Raw genomic sequence first — 21,461 nt, 5'->3', positions numbered from 1 at the left:
AATTCTAGCCAAGACTGATATATCATATGACCCTCTACCCATTTGAAAAACCTGAGCTGAATTCAATATGTTGGAGTTCAAAATGGCCACCAAAAAGTCTCCTCCACTAAAAATGCAGCCTCCCTCCCGATTAATATTTTCACACATTAGAAGTCAATATTCTCATTATTACACCAGTTAAAACGGGTGTGTCCAGGCTTTTGTCTCACCCCATATTAATAATGGCATTTCAAAAGCCGGTCTTAATATAATTTCTGCCATATACTGTACAAGGCGCCTCTTGGATCCTCTGTGTGCCTTTTAATGGCATCATCTTGTGGTACATATAATTGTGTATAACTTTTCTTAATTTTTTTAAGGGGGATTGTGAAAAATTAAATTCTGCCTTTTGTTTTTTGGATTTTAATTGTACAATGTTTAGCATGCAGAATAAATAATGTGATAACATTATTCCCTGGGTCAGCACATTTCCGACGATACCAAGCTTATATTGTTTTTTTAAATGTTTTCGAACACTAAAAAAATCTTTTTAAAGATTTGCTTTTGTGCCGCCGGATTCCAAGAGTCATAACGATTTAATTTTTCCATTGATGAAGCTCTATGAGGGCTTGTTTTTTCATTGGATGAGCTCTACTATTCATTTAGCCCATTTTTGGAAACATAAAACATTTAGATCACTTTTTATTCCATTTTTTTAAGAGGCAAGATTAACAAAATCTACAATTCTGGCACATTTTTGTAATTTTTTGCTAACGGTGTGGTATGAATAATATGTTAAATTAATTCTGCAGGTCAGTAAGATTACATTGATCGGTCTGATGGGTGACAGAGGGAGCCCCCCCCCCCCTCTGTCAGTACTTTACATGCCACGGTTGCGGTATTTAAATGGTAAAAACGACTGTGATTGGCGGTTTCTTCAGTCCCCACCGTTACAGCAAGTGCTGGGCTGTCAGCAGACAGCCAGGCCCCCACTCCTCCTGGCACTGGAGACCTGTGCCAGGGTTCAGCGCTGTAAAAAGGCATATTGGCGGTTATTAAGCCGTTAATTAGATGAATAAAATTGCAATTATTAAATGGCTTCAAGCTGAAGTTTTACTTTAATCTCTATTGTCCTTCATTGTGAAAAGCTAATTCAATGATTGTAGGTTTACCAAATGTTCTGTGTACACAGACCGAGCTTCTGCGCAATTAGCGGATGGTACTGATTTATAAAAGGGCTACTCTATTTTTGGACTTAACACCTTGAGGAGTTACACAAAGTAGAGTTTTATCACTTCATAACATGTAAATGAGATATCATATACTGTAGGATACAGAGAGAAGTCTGAAGCTCTACGGCCACAAGAGCTTTTATAATACTGTATATAGAGATCGTGAATGTAGCTCTATTTACTGTAATTTGGACTTCCAAACATCATAGCCATGTATGCAGTTTACCAACATCTTACGAGATTCGAAGATAAGACGTTGGTCATAAAGCAATTCTGGAGTTAAATCCTCACATCCTTGGTTCTACCTGCAGTCTTAGGCCTCGGTCAGACGGGCGTTTTTCCGCACGATTTGCACATGCGCATGCGTCCGGCGATTTTATAGAACCACTGCTTTGCAATGGTATTGAACACATGAGCGCTTTTTATGCGCTCGTCCGATTAATTATAGAACAGAAATCGCAGATCGCACCTATCTGCGATTCCTGTTCTTCTCTACATGCGCACAATGGGGCCGGCGGCAGCAGCGCCGACCCTATTGAGAACATATACTAGACAAAGCATTCTCCTCTGCCACAGCTGTAACAGCTGTGGCAGAGAAGAATGATGTTTGCCCATTGAATTCAATGGAGCCGGCAATACAGCCGGCTCCATTGAAAGCAATGGGCTGCCGGCGAGCGCGGGATGAATTTTCGGGAAGGGCTTAAAAATATAAGCCCTTCCCTGAAAATCATCCAAAACTGTGTTAAAAGTAAAAAAATATATATACTCACCTTGTCCCGGCAGACGGAGTTCAGCCGCGGCCGGCCGGCAGTTCTCCTGAACTGCTGTAAGTAGTATTCAGCAGCCGGGGATTTAAAATCTCCGCCTGCTGAATGAGCTGCCTCTGATTGGTCACAGCCTCACCAATCAGAGGCAGCTCTCACTCACCTATTCATGAATTCATGAATGGGTGAGTGAGTGCTGCCTCTGATTGGCTCAGCACACGTGATTTGCGGATGCGCATCCGTCATGCGATCCGCAAATCGCGGCAAAAAACGCCTGTGTGACCGAGGCCTTTAAAGGGGTTGTCCGGTTGTCAGACAATTTTTTTAAGTATAGCTACAGGTGTGTTAAAATAACTAAAGCAAATGTAAGAGTGGCGTGGTTTGGGTGTGGCTTATCATGACATATGCTTTTACCTCTGCTTTTCCAGTAATAATAGTGCCCCCCTGTTAGTGACTCTAATAGTAATAGTGTTCCCTCTCAGTGGCCCCAATAGTAATAGTGCTCCTTCACTGTGACCCCAGTAGTAATAGTGCCCTTCTCAGTGATCCCAGTAGTAATAATGCCCCCTTTAGTTGTGCAATAGTAATACTGTCACCTTTATTGGCTCCAGTAATAATAGTGCCATGGTGCAATCTCCGGCTTGAACCTTCGACCGAACAGAAACCCCATCTTCAACTCACTCTGAAGCTCCAGTCAGGCTGGGACACCGCTGCATGCTCAGAGAAGATCCTCACTCCTTCTCCCGGCGTCTGCGTTCCTGTCCCTGCACATACTGTTCGCAGATGCCAGGAGGAGGAGTGAGGATCTTCTCTGAGCACTACAGCGGCATTCCGACCCGGCTAGAGCTTCAGAGTGAGTTACTGCACTTGCTGACAAAGTTGCTACCTGGCCGTAGGTGCTCACACCAGGAAGATATTTTTTACTGGTCATTAATATTGTTGGTAAAAAATAACTAGCGGCACTGGACTCTAGAATAAATTATCGTCCGGGCTGGTTGGCAACCCTAGATCTAGTATGGCAGCTTTGCTGTCCTCCTAGCCTTCGTTTAGAAGCAACTACAACCTCAACAATGCAGCCACTCAGAGATAGTCATGGGCCACTCTACTAGCATCACCACTCAGATATAGGGTGCCATGATGTCAGGAGAATCTGACCACTGTGCCCTCTGACTGGTTTCAGCAGTCAGGTGGAGACTTGATACACCACGGGGCTGCAGCGGTGGATCGCTTGGGAGAGCAAACAGGTAAGTACCCCTGCTCTTGCTACTGTAACACATCTGCAGCTATGCTTAAAACTTTTTTTACGACAACTAGACAACCCTTTTCAAGTATAAATACATAAATAGAATTCTATGATGGCTTCTTTTTATTTAACCTATTTTATAATATTTTTTATTATATTGTAGCAGTAGTGTAAGGAAATTTAAAAAGATTTTGAGAAGAAAGGGAGATAATGAAGGAAAAAGGAAAGGACAAACAGAGAAGAAAGGTGAAGGGAAATGAGAAGAAATTACAAAAGGAGGAGAAAAATATAAAAGAAAAAATGCTGCAGAATTCCTGAAGTGCAAAATTCCACAGCATTTAGGCAATATTCACACGGGGTGGATTATCTGCATGGAAAATCCACAGCATTTACAGTAACAGCAAAGTAGATGAGATTTTCAGAATCTCATCCTGTTGCAGAAAAAATGTACACAAAATTCGTGTGGTAAGCAATAGAGATGAGCGAACGTACACGGATAAGCACTACTCGTCCGAGTAATTTGCTTTATCCGAGTATCTCGCCGCTCGTCCTGAAAGATTCGGGGCGCTCCGCTGCTGACAGGTGAGTCGCAGCGGGGAGCAGGGGAGAGCGGGCGGGAGAGAAGGAGAGAAAGATCTCCCCTCCGTTCCTCCCCGCTCTCCCCTGCAGCTCCCCGCTCCACAGCGCGTCCCAAATCTTTCAGGACGAGCACAGCGATACTCAGATAAAGCACATTACTCGGACGAGTAGTGCTTATCCGAGTACGTTCGCTCATCTCTAGTAAGCAACCAAAGCTGTGGAATTTGGCTCCGCAGCATGTCAATTATAGCAGCGGATTCAAGATGTGGATTTCAGCAGGCATGAACCAAACGGTGCGGATTTTGACACGGGTTTTGCGCTGCGGACTTGCTGTGGAATGTATGCAGCGGAAACTCTGCAACAAATTCTACCCCATGTAAAGTAGTAGAAGTCATGTGGACAAGATTTAATATTTTTTGTCCACACATAGAAACTTTACATACAGAATTCACAGTGAATGTAACCCTTTCCAATCCAATTTGCATCCTGGTTTTCCTAGGGGGCTTACTCTTTTTCTGCCGTTATACAACAGCGCTACCTGCTGGCTAAAGCCAGTACTGCATAAGGTGACATGTTGGATAGGCTCTGACAGCAGAGAGGCTGGCAATATACAGTAAGAGAACCCCAACGGATGTCTTCCAACATCGGAGCTGTACAGCCTTAAATCATAATGTCTTCAGAGGTCAGACAGTGGATTGGAAAGGGTTAAAATCTGCTGTATATTCTAAATCTGTATTATGTCTTTTTATGCTGCAGATTGTTACTGTAGATCTTACGTTTTGGAATACAATCCTGCAGCAAATCCGCAACAAAAATTTATGGCCAAATCCATACCACTTAGTGCTTCTGCAGACAGGTGTATTTGGATATGAAAATTTACTTGCGCAAAACACAGAGAATAGAGCCCATTTCAATGGGTTCCCTCATATTATGCTTTCTTAAGCACAAATGTTGCGTATGAGAAAATATACGTGACATTCTTTAATATTATGCGCATTTGCGTACCAAAGCAACTATAACTGTCTATGAACTGCAGGGAAATTGATAACACTGAGGTCTAATTCGGCTGCACAGCCTGTAAAATCACAGTGCGGGTGTGTAGCGTGTGAATGTGAACAGTCCCGGCAGCACAGAAAAGTACGTCTATATGCGCCTGATAACCCACCATAGCGCTCCCTTCTTATTCTCCCATAAGTATAAATAGAGGGAAAAGAAGAACAAAAATGAGAAATGAGAGCAATAATAAGAAAAATGAAAAAGGTAGAGGAAGAAAAAGAAGTTAAAAAATATGAAAAAAAAGGAAAAAATAGTAAGGATGGAAGAAGGAGAAGAATGAGTGAGAAGTATAAGAAGGAAGAAATGTAAGTGAAGAATAAAAACAAAGCAGATGCAGAGGAAGGAGGAAAAAAATGAAAAATGTAACTAAGGAACAGGATACATAAAAGGAAGGATGATAAAAGAAGAAATAAAACATTAAAGAGAATAAATGAATGAAAGATGGAAGAACAAAAAAATGAAGAAGAAAAAAAAATAATGAACACGAAGAATACAAGGAAGAAGAAAACTTGACTCAAAAATTTGAAAAAAATGTAGCCCCAGAAATCCTCACGAGTACCAATATTCTGTGTGGTTACGATTTTTTACTTCAAGTTGCTATGTTATGGGCAGTATGATGGGAACTGTACTCACCTCTTTCTCGCAGGTTGTACTAAGTGTCAGCATAGCCATAGGGCTGTTCGGCGCACTGCTCCCTGGACCTGGCGGCATAATGTGGTCCCCAGGTTGGTTTGGACAGGGCAGGCTTAGTGCTTTGCTGGGATGTTTGGCTGTTGTCAAGTACTGCTGCACCTGTTGCTTCTGTGCTTGTTGGATGTGGTATTTTGTAGGGTTTTCAAGGTGAGTCTGCACCTAGAAAATAAAAATAAAATAGATTACTGGTCATATTAGCGGCCGGCTATCAAGACATGTTAGAATTTGTAGTTTTGAAAGAACTAGGGAGCCACAGTTTGTAGGAGGTTACACTAAATTAAATAACACTGGGCTTTGACCAGAATAGCAATTTCTTTGGAGTTCCTGACATGTTCCTGGTTTGTTTGGAAAGTTTTTGAACATTCGGGTCAAAAAAGCAACCAGTGAAGAACCATATGAGCATGGTGAGAACTGGGGAAAACCAAGAAGATACTAACAGGAAGTCCAAGAATCTGGCATGCTTGATAATGAGCAGCTTTCCTAGGCCATTTCTGTAGATACTAGATGAGGCCAGCTCGGAAGCTATCAAGTCCTTTCTGTCCAAGTCCACGGTGTTTTCTTTCAATTTTTTGTTTCTCGCCCCTTTCTCACACAATAAAGTATGTAGTAAATTTCAGTACATAATCTTGGTCATGATGTATACTTTAAAAATAAGAGCACAACTAATACAAAAAATGGCAACATTACAAATACATATATTTTTAGTTTTCTCCTGTCAACTTTTTGAAATAGAAAAGCGATTCAACTTTTTCCTAGTTGTTTCCATTTTTCAGAAACTCTCACAAGGTTATCATCCAGCTTTTCACAGATATAACAAGGGCTGAATTCTTCAGCAGAAATCCGTAGCATAAATAGACATGCCGAAAATCTAGAATCCGCAGTATTTTTGAAAATGAAATGTCAGATAAGATGCAGAGAGATAAAGTAAACTCTCCACTAAGTGTCACCAGTTTAACCCAGGAAGAATTGCAAAGTCACCTTGAAAAAAATAAAATAGCCTAACATACTATGATACCATGTAATTCATACACCTAAGTGATAACATAAGGGTATATGTGCATGGATAATGTTTCCGAAGTTCAATTTTTGGACCATCAAAACCAAATCGGAGATCAAACAGATATAGTGCCCAGTCATTGGTATGGGTTCATACACACCAGCAATTTTTCACTCAGACTAATAGTCCGAGTTAAAAAAAATTGCAGCATGACCTATTATTGTCCGATTCTCGACGGGAAATTAAGACATGTAATGTATAGTGTTCTGCATATTAGACAGCAGATGGACAGAGTGTCAGTGTGCTGACTATTACAAGCAGCACCAAAATATCTTGTGCGCAACTCGCAATCATCTGTATGCATACACCCTAACTGTTGTGACTTCCTTCGGATATACAGTAGACTTTTTCTGGCGCGATCTGAGTTTTAAAAAAAATGACAAAAAAAATCTTACACATTTTTTTTAATAATGCTTGTGTTCTTTTTTTTACTGCTAGATTGTAGTCATACGAGTTTTTCTTTGGCGTTTTTATAACCCATAGAGAAAACTATCAAAAAACGCCAAAAGAAAAAAAAAACTGCAAAAAAACCCACCATGGACCCAAAAACACAGCGAAGTGTGAAATAAAACCCACTACTGCTACTACAAAAAAAGTAATCTTTGCCGCGTATTTCCTGTTACTACTGACTTACAGTAGGCATTTGTACGCAGTTTTTACTGCCACTGCGTCAAAATGCTAAACTGGCAGCGTCTCTTCAAAAAACGCTGTGAAATCAGTCTATTTGTGGTTTTATAGAGCACTGCAAGAAACATGGAATTATGGAAACAGTTCAAGAACAAATCCAACGCTGCTACATCTGTTCATTTAATAATACAAGTAAGTTATACTTAACTATACAAACTAATAAACACATACAGTAAGTCTAGTAGAAAGTTAAAAAAAGAAGAAAAACCACCGGAATCTCACCTGGTAATGGTTATAGTCCAGCATTTCCAGCATGGTACTGCGAGTCTTAACCTAAATCCTTTAATTTTGGCTATCGCTGACTCTCGAGCTGCCTTACACAACCACCACAATCAAGTTTTTTTTTTAAAGTGTGCTAAAGAAACTTCATTACTGGAGTCCAGGGCTTATAATAAGCCAAGCTAATTAGTTACGCGTGTAAAGAAACAAACGCTTTATACAAGAGGCTTTTTTGGAGGCGATGCTAGTGTAGCCATTTAGTTGGATACTATTTTTTTAACGACTTTGACGTCATGCTTTTTCATAAACATAAAAGGATCTCTTTAAGGGACTGTGTTATCAAAGTCAAATTGACAAAACGCTCCAGGCATTCCTTCTATTCATCTTTTGTTCCAGTGCTACTGATACACAGTAATGTGCCTTCTAAACCGTAAGGTTAAAAAGTTGTGTCTTCTTTTATTTTTTTTACTTTTTTTTTTTTTTTTTTTGAAAAATGGGCTTTGCATTAAAAGTGCAGCATATGAGTTTCCCCTCGCACGTGTACAACAGCCTTCCATAAAGAGAAGGGGACGGCTCAATGTTTTGCATGTTCATGTGCCACATTTTATGGTTCCAAGTACATTTTTAGGTTGATGGATTTGCCTTGGAAGCAGCTGAGTGTGTGGATGGTTAAACTAAGGGTCCTTTTACAATCGAAGATATGACTACGAAGATTAGGGCCAATCAATGAGATTGGCCCTCATTTATCTGGCCTTTACACATGCTGATTCTGAATGTCTTAGAGGGTGAACGATCAATCACATGGAGAAGTACTGTATGTTGCTAACAATGATGATTTTTTTAATTTGCACAAATTATGTGATCAGCCAATAAATGAGTGTTTACCTAGTTATCGGCTGATCGAACAAACAAGTGCTCCTAAGAACGATCTTGCCAAACGACTGAGGCATGCAAAAGGCCTCAAAAGGGGTTGTCTTTTCTTCTTTTCACTGATGACCTATCCTCTGGATAGGTCATCAGTAGTTGATGGATAGGGGTCTGCTGCTCTGGACCACCATCCATAAGCTGATCATCCAGCACGCTGTGTAGTGAAGCAGGCCGGATATTGTCTTCAGCACACAGGGGAAGAAGGGTGTGCATCGACTTCACTTCCATTGAAATTAATGGGAGTGCCATGCTGCTACGACACTTCCTGCTCCTCTCCTGTTCAGGACTGGATGTGACAACAGTAGAGAATCGGGAAGTGGAATAGCAGCGCTCCCACTTCTTGTGCTGACGGCTAATGACAACGTCCAGCCTGCTGCACTGACAGTGGGTTGGACAATCATCTAAGGATCCAAGAGCTCAAGCAGTGGATCACTGTCTATCAAGTGCTAGTGGCCTATCCAGAGGATAGGTCATCAATGAAAATGAGGGTACAAAGAAGGTGACATGCTGACTGCAAGAATGTAAGTTTTGTACTTACCCTCCCAACCAGGCCCCCGCTGTCAGCGCTCAAACCCGCTGTTGCAATACATTGTAATGCATTCCACCAACTATATAGGCATACGCTATGTAGTCCTCTCATCCTAAGAGTTGACACCAAGGGGAAAGTAGGTATAAAACCTACATCCCCGTGTCAGCTACTTTTTGCCCATAAACTTAGGTTATTCGGCTCAAAGTAGTTGTCATATTCTTTTAACGCTGTTCATACCCCTTTGGTAAAGATCAGAAACTATAGTACATACCTAATGATCGATTATTATGCAAGACTGAACTGGGAATTGAGTGGCAATGGGTAACATTTTTTTTTTAATCTATTACCCTTTCGGAAGACATCAGTTGTGGCCGGCCATTGTAAATGATTGCCCAAAACAAAGGCATAACTTGAAAATTCAGTGTCGCAATGCAAGATTTGTAACAGGTTCTTACCTACCACGTGCCATTTATAATACTGGTGTCATCTTATGTTGCAATAAGACTCGGTTCTGACTGCACCTGCTACAGATAGGCCCCCTGGTACAAAATGGTTGAAACCGGCCATTTTGAGTTTCATCTAATGTTTATAGCCAACTTTAAATTGTTAACCACTGTGGGTTAATTTTATGGTGTCTAGAGTGGCGAGTCATTCCTGTCCTTTAACCTAGGGGTCCCCAACTCCATCCCTCAGGGACCACCAACAGGTCATGTTTTCAGGATATTCTATGGTAAGAACCCCTGTGGCAATGTCTGAGGCACCGACAATAATTACATCACCTGTGCAACACTGAGGAAATCCTGAAAACATGACCTGTTGGTCTTCCCTGAGGACTGGAGTTGGGGAACACTGCTTTAAACACATAGTCCCTAATGGTAGACTCCGCAAGCTACTAGGTGTCTGAAATAGTCATAGCAGAAAGGCATCCTAGACCCACCACTGAACTTTGTAGCCAAAACAAAAGCAAGGTGGGTTTTAAAAGGACCACTACTAAAATGCATACAGGCATCACCCCTGAATTTTCTAGTCCAAACAGAACCTCCCTCACCCACGCCCCATAAGGGATAGGGTGACTAAAAGAGCCAATAAGTTAATGCACCCTAGTCCCGCCTCTGAAGCTCCAAGCCTAAGAAGAAGACTCCATAAGTGTATGCTGTATGAAATGACCAATGCTGAAATGCATCCCAGTCCCACAATTGCAAAAAACATTCAGAAACTTTTAAAATATTTTTAATTGGCCCTAATCCTGTATTTATAGTGAGGTACTGACTGCATGTGTACAACATGTATGAATTTGCTCTACAGAATAAAAAAACTCATAAGAGGTTCACTACATATCTCACAAACTTTACCTTATAGTCTTAAGTAGTTGACATGTGGCAGGTGGCAACAAATCAAAACTGCCCCCTTCTGCAAGAGCTGGTTCATTCCACCCCACCTCATGGCAAGTCCTTCACAACAACTAGCAAGGCGTTGGAGTCAACTTGAGCTTGATCTCCACTGTTTATATGCACCCTTTGGTAGTTTTAAAAAAAACAGTCCAGAGCCATCTCAGGAGGTCGCGCTTGGCTTTGGTAATGTCCTGAACTTTTCAGATCAACAGACTTTAAAGGGGCATTTGACAAGGGTCAGTCAAAAACAAACGGCCTCTTTATAATGAGGCGCGTCAGACAAAAGAACGAAGGGGAACAGACACACAACATGTAAATCCTGCCAAGAAATACTGAGCAAAGCTTAGAGGAAAATGTTTGAACAGAACTATGTGTTTTATGTTGACATATATTGTTAACTGCACATATATTAAAATATGCTAATAAACTTATTAAACCTTTCACATCAGCTATAATTTTATAGCATTATATTGTGCCCTCAGACATATATTACAAGGCAGCTGTTGATTTGAAAGCATCTAATACTACTTTGGATTCCTAAATGGTGGAACATTTAAACCCCAACTGCAAAATCGCCCCCAAATCTACAGAAACGCCCCTTTAAATGCAAATTAGCATAAACCCACCCCTTTTAAAGTTCAGCTTAATAGACTGCCCCCTGAAAATTGGGATTACTGTCAATTAAACTGTAAGAGAACAGTATGGCGAGCTGAAGCTCCCCTGGCAATAACATATGGTCCAGAAACCAGACCGGCAGCAATCAGGAAATCGCAGTCTATCTTCAATATGGAAAGGCGTTGTCTTCATGAGACAATCCCTTAAAAGGGTTTTCTGGGGTAACTTACTGATGACTTATCCTCATAATAGGTCATCAATACAGCCAGCTATACACCTCTTCCTGTGACATGTCTGCACCTCTCCTCCGAAACGTCTCTGACTGTCTGTCCGCTGTCTTGAACACCATGTCCTCCTTTTTTCTCAAACTCAACATCTCAAAATCTGACCTTTTCGTCTTTCCACCCTCTACCAGCCAATCTCCCCCCAACATCTCCATATCAGTAACTGGCATTACCATATCCCCCAGACAGCATGCCCGCTGCCTTGGGGTCACATTGGACTCAGACCACTCCTTCACCCCCCACATCCAATCTCTAGCCCGAACCTGCAACCTGTACCTCAGGAACATTGCAAAAATCTGGTCGTTCCTAACCACAGACACGCTAAAGACTCTTGTTGTTACCCTCATCCATTCCAGATTCGACTATTGCAACTCACTGCTAATTGGCCTCCCCTGCACCAGACTCTCCCCTCTCCAATTCATACTAAATGCGGCAGCTAGACTCATTTTTCTGTCCAGCTGTTTCTCAGACGCCTCTACACTATGCCAGTCGCTGCACTGGCTGCCCATGTATTACAGAACTCAATTTAAACTCGTCACCCTCACTCATAGAGCTCTCCATAGCACCACACCTCCCCTGACTTTAGTCCCCTGCCCTCAATCTACGCCCATCATGTACACTCCCTGCTCCCATACCACCACCCCATCCTGATTGAGCCCCCCATGGATTAAATGCACTGCGGAATAAGTTGGGGCTATACAAATGACGATTATTATATTATTATTATTATCATCATCAATATCAAATTGTTGGTGTTTCATTGCTTGGGACAACCATGATAAGTTGTATGAAGAGGCCTCTGATGTAATGTTCAAAAGTCACATGGTCTAACAGCAGCTCAGTCCCCTTCAAGTGAATAGGATTGAGTTGCTATACCAAGCACAGCCGCTATGAAATGTATGGCGCTGTGCCTGATATGCATTTCAAACAGCTGATCCGTGTCAGTCCCAAGCAGTGGACTCCCACCAATCTGGAAAACCTCTTTAAGGGTATGTTCACCAGGTGAAATTTGACATACGGTAGATGTTTTCAAGCAGATCTTGTCTCTAAGACCATGGCAAATATCTATGGCTAAGCCACATATTTGTTCCATATGCATAATTAGCCCAGACAACGGGCATTATTCAGGTACCGAATTTCCGATGTCAGTCCATGTTCGGACGTGTATCATTTCTTAATGCAGATCTGCGTGGATTCGCATTGGAAATTCTGCACACAGATTTTGCGTTTTGACAGCAAAAAAGGGGTGGGGGCGCTGTTGCATAGGTATTTCTGGAAAATGCTGTCTGGAAATTATGGTGAAAAGTGCTACTGCAACTGAAACTCAACATAAATAAGAGCTCTGCAATATAAGTTATGCAGGATCTTTTCTTACAAAATCTGATATATTGTATTAACGTGCAGGAATGGTCACCTTAAAGGATTTGTCCAGTTGTAAACTAGACTGAGGACTCTCACCGGGCCAGTGTACTCTTGTATTGAGCCGATTTCTGCAGGAAGCAGGCAGCTCAGTACCTACTGCAATAGTCAGACTTGGTATTGCAGGTAGGGTTGCCACCCGGCCGGTATTTTTGCCTTCTGGTATTTTTTTTTACCGGCCATATTACAGGCCAGTATTTTTGAATACCAGCCCCGACCGCCCATCTGACACAGAGGCTGGTATTCTCAGTAATTCCCAACCGGGGTGCCCAGCTCCTTGCTGGTAATCACACTGAGGAGGTGGGTCTAATACTCACCTATTACCGGTGTTCGAGTTCGCTTGCGGGTCCTCGTCGCTCATGCAGGCTGCCGTGATGTCCTCTGTGCCAGCAGAGCATTTCTTTCTGGAAGCAAGGCTTGTATTCCCCGCGTCCAGCAAAGATAATGCTCTGATTGGCTAGCCAGCGCCACTGAGTCAAGTGATGCAGCAGCCATCAAGGCTGCGATCACAAGAGGCTACCGGGTGCCCGGAGGTCAAATAATATGCTGTAATAAGCCATGCCCCCTTTTTTAACCCAGGCCAGTATTTTTTCGCAACAAAGGAGGCAACCCTAATTGCAGGCCAAGTTTACATTCATTTAATTAAACTTTCGGCCTGCGATACCAAACCTAGCCACTGCAGTAGGAATGAAGCTGCCTGCTTCCTGCAGAAATCAGCTCAGGGCTGGGGCACACTGGCCAAGCAAAACGTTGATTGTCAGGGTTCTGGGGTGATGGACACCCGCTGATCCTGCTAAGTCATCAATAGTTTACAAATCCCATTAATCTATCCTAATATAAACTATTAAGTGCTGAAGTCAAAAAATTCTGGAAAGCACCTTGTAGATGACTTTATTAGCTGCTTTCATGGCCAATACTAGAAATAATTCTAGGGTTTACAGTTAATGAAGCATATTTGCTTTGGACAATGCCCTCGTTTGTGCTATCAGCCAGTCAGCTAAAGGGGACTGTAAAATGAGATTTGGTTTATACTGCTTAGTGAATGCTATGTCAAATATCCATAACTATGGAATAGACAAGATGTTCAGTAGCAAAAACGCCTCCAATCCGTCTATTGTTGAAACCATAAATGCAATGATCTGCTGGATTTTTAGCAGTACGTTACGCACAAACTTCAATCAAAACCGTATAAAGACATTGATAAGAATCCAACATACCAACGTGTCACCGAAAACACAAAACATGTACAAGAAAACCCGTCCAAGAGAAGCAATAGACGCCCAAACACCACTTCACTGATCTCAGGTTCACAAAGTTTCCAACTGTGTCAGTAGTTCCTTCCTTGGCTTCTGTAAGGGTAAAACCCCCTTCACACGGCCGTATATGTGTGCGGAAAATTGGGAAATGTGTACAAACCCAATGATATCAATAGCTTGTATTCTCTGCATATTGCGCCCGTGTGAAGTAGATCTTTTTCTTAGTTTTATGATATGGATTAGAGATGAGCGAGCACCCAAATGCTCGGGTCCACGTTATTCGAGTCGAGCTTTTCGGAAAATTCGAGAGCTCTACTCGAGTAACGAACCCCATTGACTACAATGGGAGACTCGAGCATTTTTGTATGTGGGACACTGGTTGCGGAGCTTTTTTTTCCCCCCTTGGTTCGTTCTCTCTCCAGTAAACTGGGGCGGGGTCGAACACGGTGTGATGCTCGTTCGAGTAACGAGCACCATCGAGTACGCTAATACTCAAACGAGCATCAAGCTCAGCAGAGTACGTTCGCTCAACTCTAATATGGATTATATGTGCATTGCCAAGGATTTTGCGCAAATTTTGGAATATAAAACAGAATTCACATCGGTTCTCCATCAAATAAGAGACCAGTCACTTTTCTCCATGCTACCTGAATCTTCACCTGTGCTGTGGATGCCTTATTCTACAGTATGAAACACCCCAGTCTCATGTTCTTTCAATGTCCCATCGGTTGAGGTCTAGGTGACTGTAGGATTATATATCTAACATCCTATTAAAGGGGTTGTCCCGCGAAAGCAAGTGGGTCTATACACTTCTGTATGGCCATATTAATGCACTTTGTAATGTACATCGTGCATTAGTTATGAGCCATACAGAAGTTATCAGAAGTTTTTCACTTACCTGTTCCGTTGCTAGCGTCCTCGTTTCCATGGAGCCGTCTAATTTTCAGCGTCTAATCGCCGGATTAGACGCGCTTGCGCAATCCGGTCTTCTTGTTTTCTGAATGGGGCCGCTCGTGCTGGAGACCGGCTCCTGGTAGCTCCGCCCCGTCACGTGCCGACTCTAGCCAATCAGGAGGCTGGAATCGGCAATGGACCGCACAGAAGCCCTGCGGTCCACCGAGGGAGAAGATCCCGGCGGCCATCTTCAGCAGGTAAGTAAGAAGTCACCGGAGCGCGTGGATTCAGGTAAGCACTGTCGGTGTTCTTTTTTAACCCCTGCATCGGGGTTGTCTCGCGCCGAACGGGGGGGGGGGCGGGGGGTTGAAAAAAAAACAAAACAGTTTCAGCGTGGGACAACCCCTTTAACTACAAAACTACCATTAAGACATTTTTTTAAGCCTAAGTACATCTTTACGACATGTAATAGACATGTAATGGACACTGCATCGACCCATCTATGCGTCATATTCCTGGACATCACCTGCGTTCTCACAGCTCAATACACAAATAAGTTTATGACGTTGGATAACATTGATGGGACTGGGGGGATGAACATACCATGGAGGACATTCATGCGGCTCGGGGATAGAATGGACATTTGTTCTCTCTGAATTGCCGTAGGACTTGGAGTTTATCATTTAAAAATAACTTATTTTTCCAGTGCTCTCTCCGGCTGAATGGAAGTTTTTGTTTTGTCAAAATCTGTAATATCATGGGATTTTGAAGTAAAGTTTAAAATATTTTAGCATTTGGGTTTTTTTTTTCCTAAGACCAACAATACCCAGTGTGCATCCCCCCACACAGGAGATATCTGCCTGTGGGATGAATGAAGGCGGCCAGGGATCAGAGAATCGCTAAGGGGATGACCACATCTGGACCCAAGGTTACAGTTTAGAAATTATCCACACCTAAAAAGCTGAATAACTTTGTACATACATTACTTATCCAGTACTTATCCTGAGTTACATCCTGTATTATACTCCAGAGCTGCACTCACTATTCTGCTGGTGGAGTCACTGTGTACATACGTTACTTATCCTGTACTGATCCTGAGTTACATCCTGTATTATACCCCAGAGCTGCACTCACTATTCTGCTGGTGGAGTCACTATGTACATACATTACTTATCCTGTACTGATCCTGAGTTACATCCTGTATTATTCTCCAGAGCTGCACTCACTATTCTGCTGGTGGAGTCACTGTGTACATACATTACTTATCCTGTACTGATCCTGAGTTACATCCTGTATTATCCTCCAGAGCTGCAGTCACTATTCTGCTGGTGGAGTCACTGCGTGCATACATTACATATCCAGTACTGATCCTGAGTTACATCCTATATTATACTCCAGAGCTGCACTTACTATTCTGCTGGTGGAGTCACTGTGTACATACATTAATTATCCTGTACTGATCCTAAGTTACATCCTGTATTATACTCCAGGGCTGCACTCACTATTCTGCTGGTGGAGTCACTGTGTACAAACATTACTTATCCAGTACTGATCCTGAGTTACATCCTGTCTTATACTCCAGAGCTGCACTCACTATTCTGCTGGTGGAGTCACTGTGTACTTACACTACATTATGGCCTGGTCATCAGTAATAGACTAACTGGGGACAGGATTTTACTTTCAGCCTTGTGGATTTTTCTCATGCAGGGGTATGAGGAGTGTACTAAGAATGGTATGATTAAGAAAAAACCTACAGAGAAAGGGGATCCTGTGTATGGAAACTGCTTGTCGCTGAAAGGGGTCAGAGGAGGATGACAGGAATCATTTTGATAAACAGGCAATGCACAGACAAGCAAATTGCACCCAAATACAACACTGGCACTCCAACTAATGTGTTCGAACACACAACTTGTTGTTCCTTAGCACAGATGGGCTATAAGAGTAGACGATCAGTTCCAGCATTATTGTTTCCAAGAGAAACAGAAATATGAAACTTTAGCGGGCAAAGGAGTGCAAAAATTGTTCAGATGCATCCTGATTTCTGTTGCACCATGCTGATGGGAGGTCAGAATTCGGCACCAGCAGCATGAATCGCTGACCCCTTCCTCTCAGCTGGTCAGAACATGTCAGTACCGCCACCTAATTTATGGCAACTACAAGAAGATTCCTGTCCGCAGGGGCCGATATTCCTGCAGAACGATTACAACACCTAGTGGAATCAATGCCGAGACAAATTACTGCCATTCTGATGGCCAAAAGAGGTCCAACGTTCTACTAGATGGGGGTCTTTTAAAAAAATGGCCCTTCAGTATAGATTCATAGAATAATACTGTGACATCCCCAGAGGGGGCACAAAAGCTTACTATCCACAGTGCTATTATTACAAACACTGTATGGCAGTATACAGGAACCATATTGCTGTAGGGCGGTTCAGCTCCATTCCATTCCTCATGCAACCCCCCCAATTTATAATGTGGGAGCCTCTACTGTGCCGTCCACGTGGCTCTAAATAAGGATCAGCTATATGGCCCTAAGTCAAGGTTAGATATATGCTAAGAATGTACCGCACAATGCAGTATCTGAAATTCTGCGCAATGGCGTCCGCCCTTTTAACGAGAAGGTTAGGACTACTGAAAGCGTTCTATTCAGACACCAAAATATTTCTATACTGACACAACAAAATAAGCATATTGTTTTCTTAGAGCGCTTGAAATCCCTGCAGGGCTCTATAGGGGCATAAAATGGACACATTGTGGTAACGAACTGTAGCTTCACACAATAATGAACTTCACCAATGAACGCCAACGAAATTGATGAATTATTCTGGACTTATTCCTATTTTCGGCCATGATTCTTCTAAGGAAACAATATTAATAGTATCTTGTACTCCATCGTAAAGTGGGTCAATTCACGGAGAGCGTGGGGATTAAAATACTTGACAGGGCAAAGGCTGGAAAACTCGTTTTTATAAGATTCTGTATATAACAATGCAAAGATTGTCTCTAGGGAGAAGAAACTTTTTTCAAAGCAACATACACAAATAGGGGATGGAAAGTACCTCCACAGCTCCACCTGCTGGTGACTTCCCTATAAGGGCCCATTCATACTGGCACATTTTCTGTCTGCATTTTTTACTGACTGATTACAGACAGCACACGGACCCATTAAAGGGATTTTCCACCACCAAAAATTACTTTACAACTATGTTGTCTTTCCTGGGTGCTGCAGCCAATCACTGTGACCTTCTATAGGCAGTGATTGGCTGCAGGAATCACATGTCCTTTTCAGCAGCAATTATAAGGCACAGAGTGATTGCGAAGCAATTTTAGGTAGTCGGAAACAGTTTTAAAGTGAACTGTTGTATTCAGATGTATGTTTTTTTAAATGTGAAACTGATATGGCATTTAACCCTTTCCAATCCACTGTCTGACCCTGAAGACATTATGATTTAAGGCTGTACAGCTTTAATGTTGGAAGACATCCGTCGGGGTTCTCTTACTGTATATTGCCAGCCTCTCTGCTGTCGGAGCCTATCCAAAGTGTCACCTCATGCAGTACTGGCTTTAGCAAGCAGATAGTGCCATTGTATAATGGCAGAAAAAGAGTAAGCCCCCTAGGAAAACCAGGATACAAATTGGATTGGAAAGGGTTAAAAAAAATAAATTAAAAAAATCGCAGCATGTCCCACTTTGGTCTGTATTCACCGGTCAAAATCAGTATTGAAGTCTTACTTACTTTATACTTAGGTCCTCCTATGCGTGGGAGAATGCCATCGTTATCAGTCAAAGGTAACACTATAAACATACGTCGCCAGGTGATCTTTTGCCTACTCTTCACATTTTTTGTATTCCATGACACAGCAATTCTTGACGGTCTTATCTCAGGGAGGCATATAATGTGTCCGGCAAAATGGAGTTGGCTTTTGATGTCTCGACTTATGAGTTGAGTGACTACGTAGCAGACTGGCGGTAAATTTCTTCTTTCGTAAACCAATTACGGTAAATGACCTGGAACAGGTGATAAAGGCATTGTTGTTGAAAAACATCAAGTCGCCAGCTGATATGTGCAGTCACTTGGCCATGCCTTCCTGGTACGACACTGGACATCATGTTCGTCATCTCCATCATTGGTGTTTGTACTTTCTAAGTAGACAAACCGGTTGACCCCTTCCAACCGCTGTTATGGTTGACAATGAGTGAGGCATTTGTAGGTGTGGTGTATCCAACTCGTATAATATGTGTCTTCCCATAATTAATCCGTAAACTAGCATCACTTCTTCTTGTTCCAGAGCTGATGTTGTTTGTTGGGAGTTTGGGGAGTGATCGGTCTAGAGAGGCAGATGTGGCCAATTTTTAGGTATGGCAGACATGGACGTCGTTCTCTGAATCTGTGATTGCTTTTTTTCCAGCACATCCATGGTTAAATTGATTCTGCCTGTTCCACCCAGCTGCAGATTGTTTGCTATCTCTCCACTACTATGTAGAGGCCTCATACCTGACAGCCTCTGCTGCAGTGTTGATGTATGAGTCCTCTCATGTATGCACGTGTTGGTGCTTGGTCTTCAGTGGTCTTCAGTGTGTTCAGTACTTCCAGCTTGATCCTGAACTTGCTCACTCCTTGGTTCTGCAGTTGGCGTGGTGTCATCCAACTTCCTGGCTTCCTGGTGATCAGTCCTGACAGGGTTAATCAGTGCCTAGGTTCCCGCGAAGGGCCACCTTTGTCAGTGTGAATTCTCTGCTGTTGATAGGCGGGACTTTTCATCTCCTGCTTCCAGCATAGGGCTAGATTCCCTGGTCACCTTTGCATTCCAAGCCACGCCTCCAGCAGTGAGCATCCGGGTTTCCAGAGTTGGCTGTCTGTCCTGCCGGCCTGATCCATCTACTGGTTGGGCGTCACAGCGGATCCACATTAAATCCCTAACACCAATTTCTTTGGTTGTTTGACCGCCTGCCATGTTTTCTTATAGATACCCTTACCTTAAAAGTATATGAGTGTAAAAAACGTAACAAACGCAGATGTTACATATGTGCACTACGTTTTTTTATGTATATTGCCAGGAGACAGTGAAAACAAAAAAAGTGACATCAATTGATCCTTCTTGCATTTAATTTCTTTTTGTGTGCATGAAAAACAGATGAAACACGGATGGAGCATGGACATAGAAACCCAATAATGCACAACAAAAATACATGCAACACACACATACACAAGCATTGAAATCGGTCTGTTTTTCAAAGACAGAAATTACATACCTCCATGTGAATGAGCCCTTAGTCAATCAATGTTCACCTTTCAACAGGCCTTGACAATAAGCCAAATTAGAGTCCTCTACAGGAGGAAAATATACTCATCTGCAGACCGCTGCTCTGTGGTTTGTTTGCCCCTTGTCAGTGCAGAACAGGGTACTAGTTCGCTGAATGGGAGGCCGTATAATTCTGGTTTAGCTGCCTTATATCTTTAAGGCCCATTTACACGCAAAGATAATCTTTGAAACAATTGAAAGATTGAAAGTTTTAGCGATCTTTTTGCATAAAGTGTTAATGGACATTATTGTCCAATAACTCTTTATCATCTTTATTTGCATGTAAAAGGACTTCCAGGAGCTGTTTGCAGAGCCCAGCGTGTGATTAATCCCATGCCCAGCTGTGCACACAGCTGCATTGTTCTCATCAGGGCTGCCAGCAGAATACAATGTAATCTCCCGACTCCCACAGAGAACACAGCATGTGGTCTGTTGAGAGATACTTTATCTCTCTGCGACTGAAGCATGCTTTTTAAGTTTTCTTTAAAATCATTGTTCAGATGAAAAGTGCATGACGGCAGCATTTACATGTAACGATTATAGCTCATTTGCAGTCGTTTGAATGAATTTTGAGCAATAATTGTTGCGTGTAAATGGGCCTTTAGTCATATTGCAAGGCATGTTGAAAGGTTGAATACTGACATCACCTTCTAATAGGTGGTGCTGTGGAGGTATTTTTCTATCCCCTATTTGCATACTTTTTGTCCCAGGGAGCATTGCATGGCCTATATAAGACTCCCACTCTCTACACCAACTTGATCCTCTCCTCATTGAGAAGACTTTATTCTGTTCAAACCAACATGAAATTTGAAAGATGTGAATCTTTTTGATAGCCATCATATAGACTGAAGCATCAGCAGCATAGAAGAGTAATAAACTATAATTACAGGCAATAAATAATACTAATATGTAGGGAGCAAATCACTTTAAAGGGGCTCTTTGCTTGAAAACACCTTTTTCTTATTAGGGTCCCTTGATAATATGTTTATCACATGGTGCTGGGACCTCCAGTGATCAACTGTTATCTGTGAGGGTATTTGGCAGCAAGTGTTCAATATTCCTACAGCACCACGACAGGGAAAATAAAGCATTACACTATTTTCTATGGGAATCCATCGGTTGTCTGTTTACAGATCGGTTGTCTGTTTACAGATCGCTGGATTTTCCCATCTATTGTTGCACTGATCCACAGAAAACTTGTCATGTGATTTTATGCTGCACTCCGGGGTCATAGGTCTAATTTGCATACAGGGAAGCTCCAGTTGTGAAAGGCATAGGGTCTCTAATAATATGACAATTCAGTGTACATAGCAAAAGTGTCTGCAATAATATACC

General features: G+C 42.3%; 1 protein-coding gene across 12 annotated transcripts in view; it reads right to left on the bottom strand.

Annotated features, from left to right (window-relative positions):
• Positions 1 to 21,461, bottom strand: part of MITF (melanocyte inducing transcription factor) — a 232,389-nt gene that overhangs the window by 25,099 nt on the left and 185,829 nt on the right. For 9 of the 12 annotated variants that reach the window (XM_066596679.1, XM_066596682.1, XM_066596684.1 and 6 more), the window contains exon 3: positions 5,487 to 5,705. In XM_066596679.1, the coding sequence (XP_066452776.1) occupies positions 5,487 to 5,705 (219 nt within the window). Of the gene's footprint in view, positions 1 to 5,486; positions 5,706 to 7,512; positions 7,638 to 21,461 lie in introns of those variants that run through there. The other 3 variants (XM_066596688.1, XM_066596689.1, XM_066596690.1) reach the window with 1 other exon arrangement.

The sequence above is a fragment of the Eleutherodactylus coqui genome, chromosome 3 (genome assembly GCF_035609145.1).
Source record: "Eleutherodactylus coqui strain aEleCoq1 chromosome 3, aEleCoq1.hap1, whole genome shotgun sequence".
NCBI classification, from domain to species: domain Eukaryota; kingdom Metazoa; phylum Chordata; class Amphibia; order Anura; family Eleutherodactylidae; genus Eleutherodactylus; species Eleutherodactylus coqui.
The sequence above is the reverse complement of the archived record's forward strand: the minus strand, read 5'-3'. Positions and strand labels throughout refer to the sequence as shown.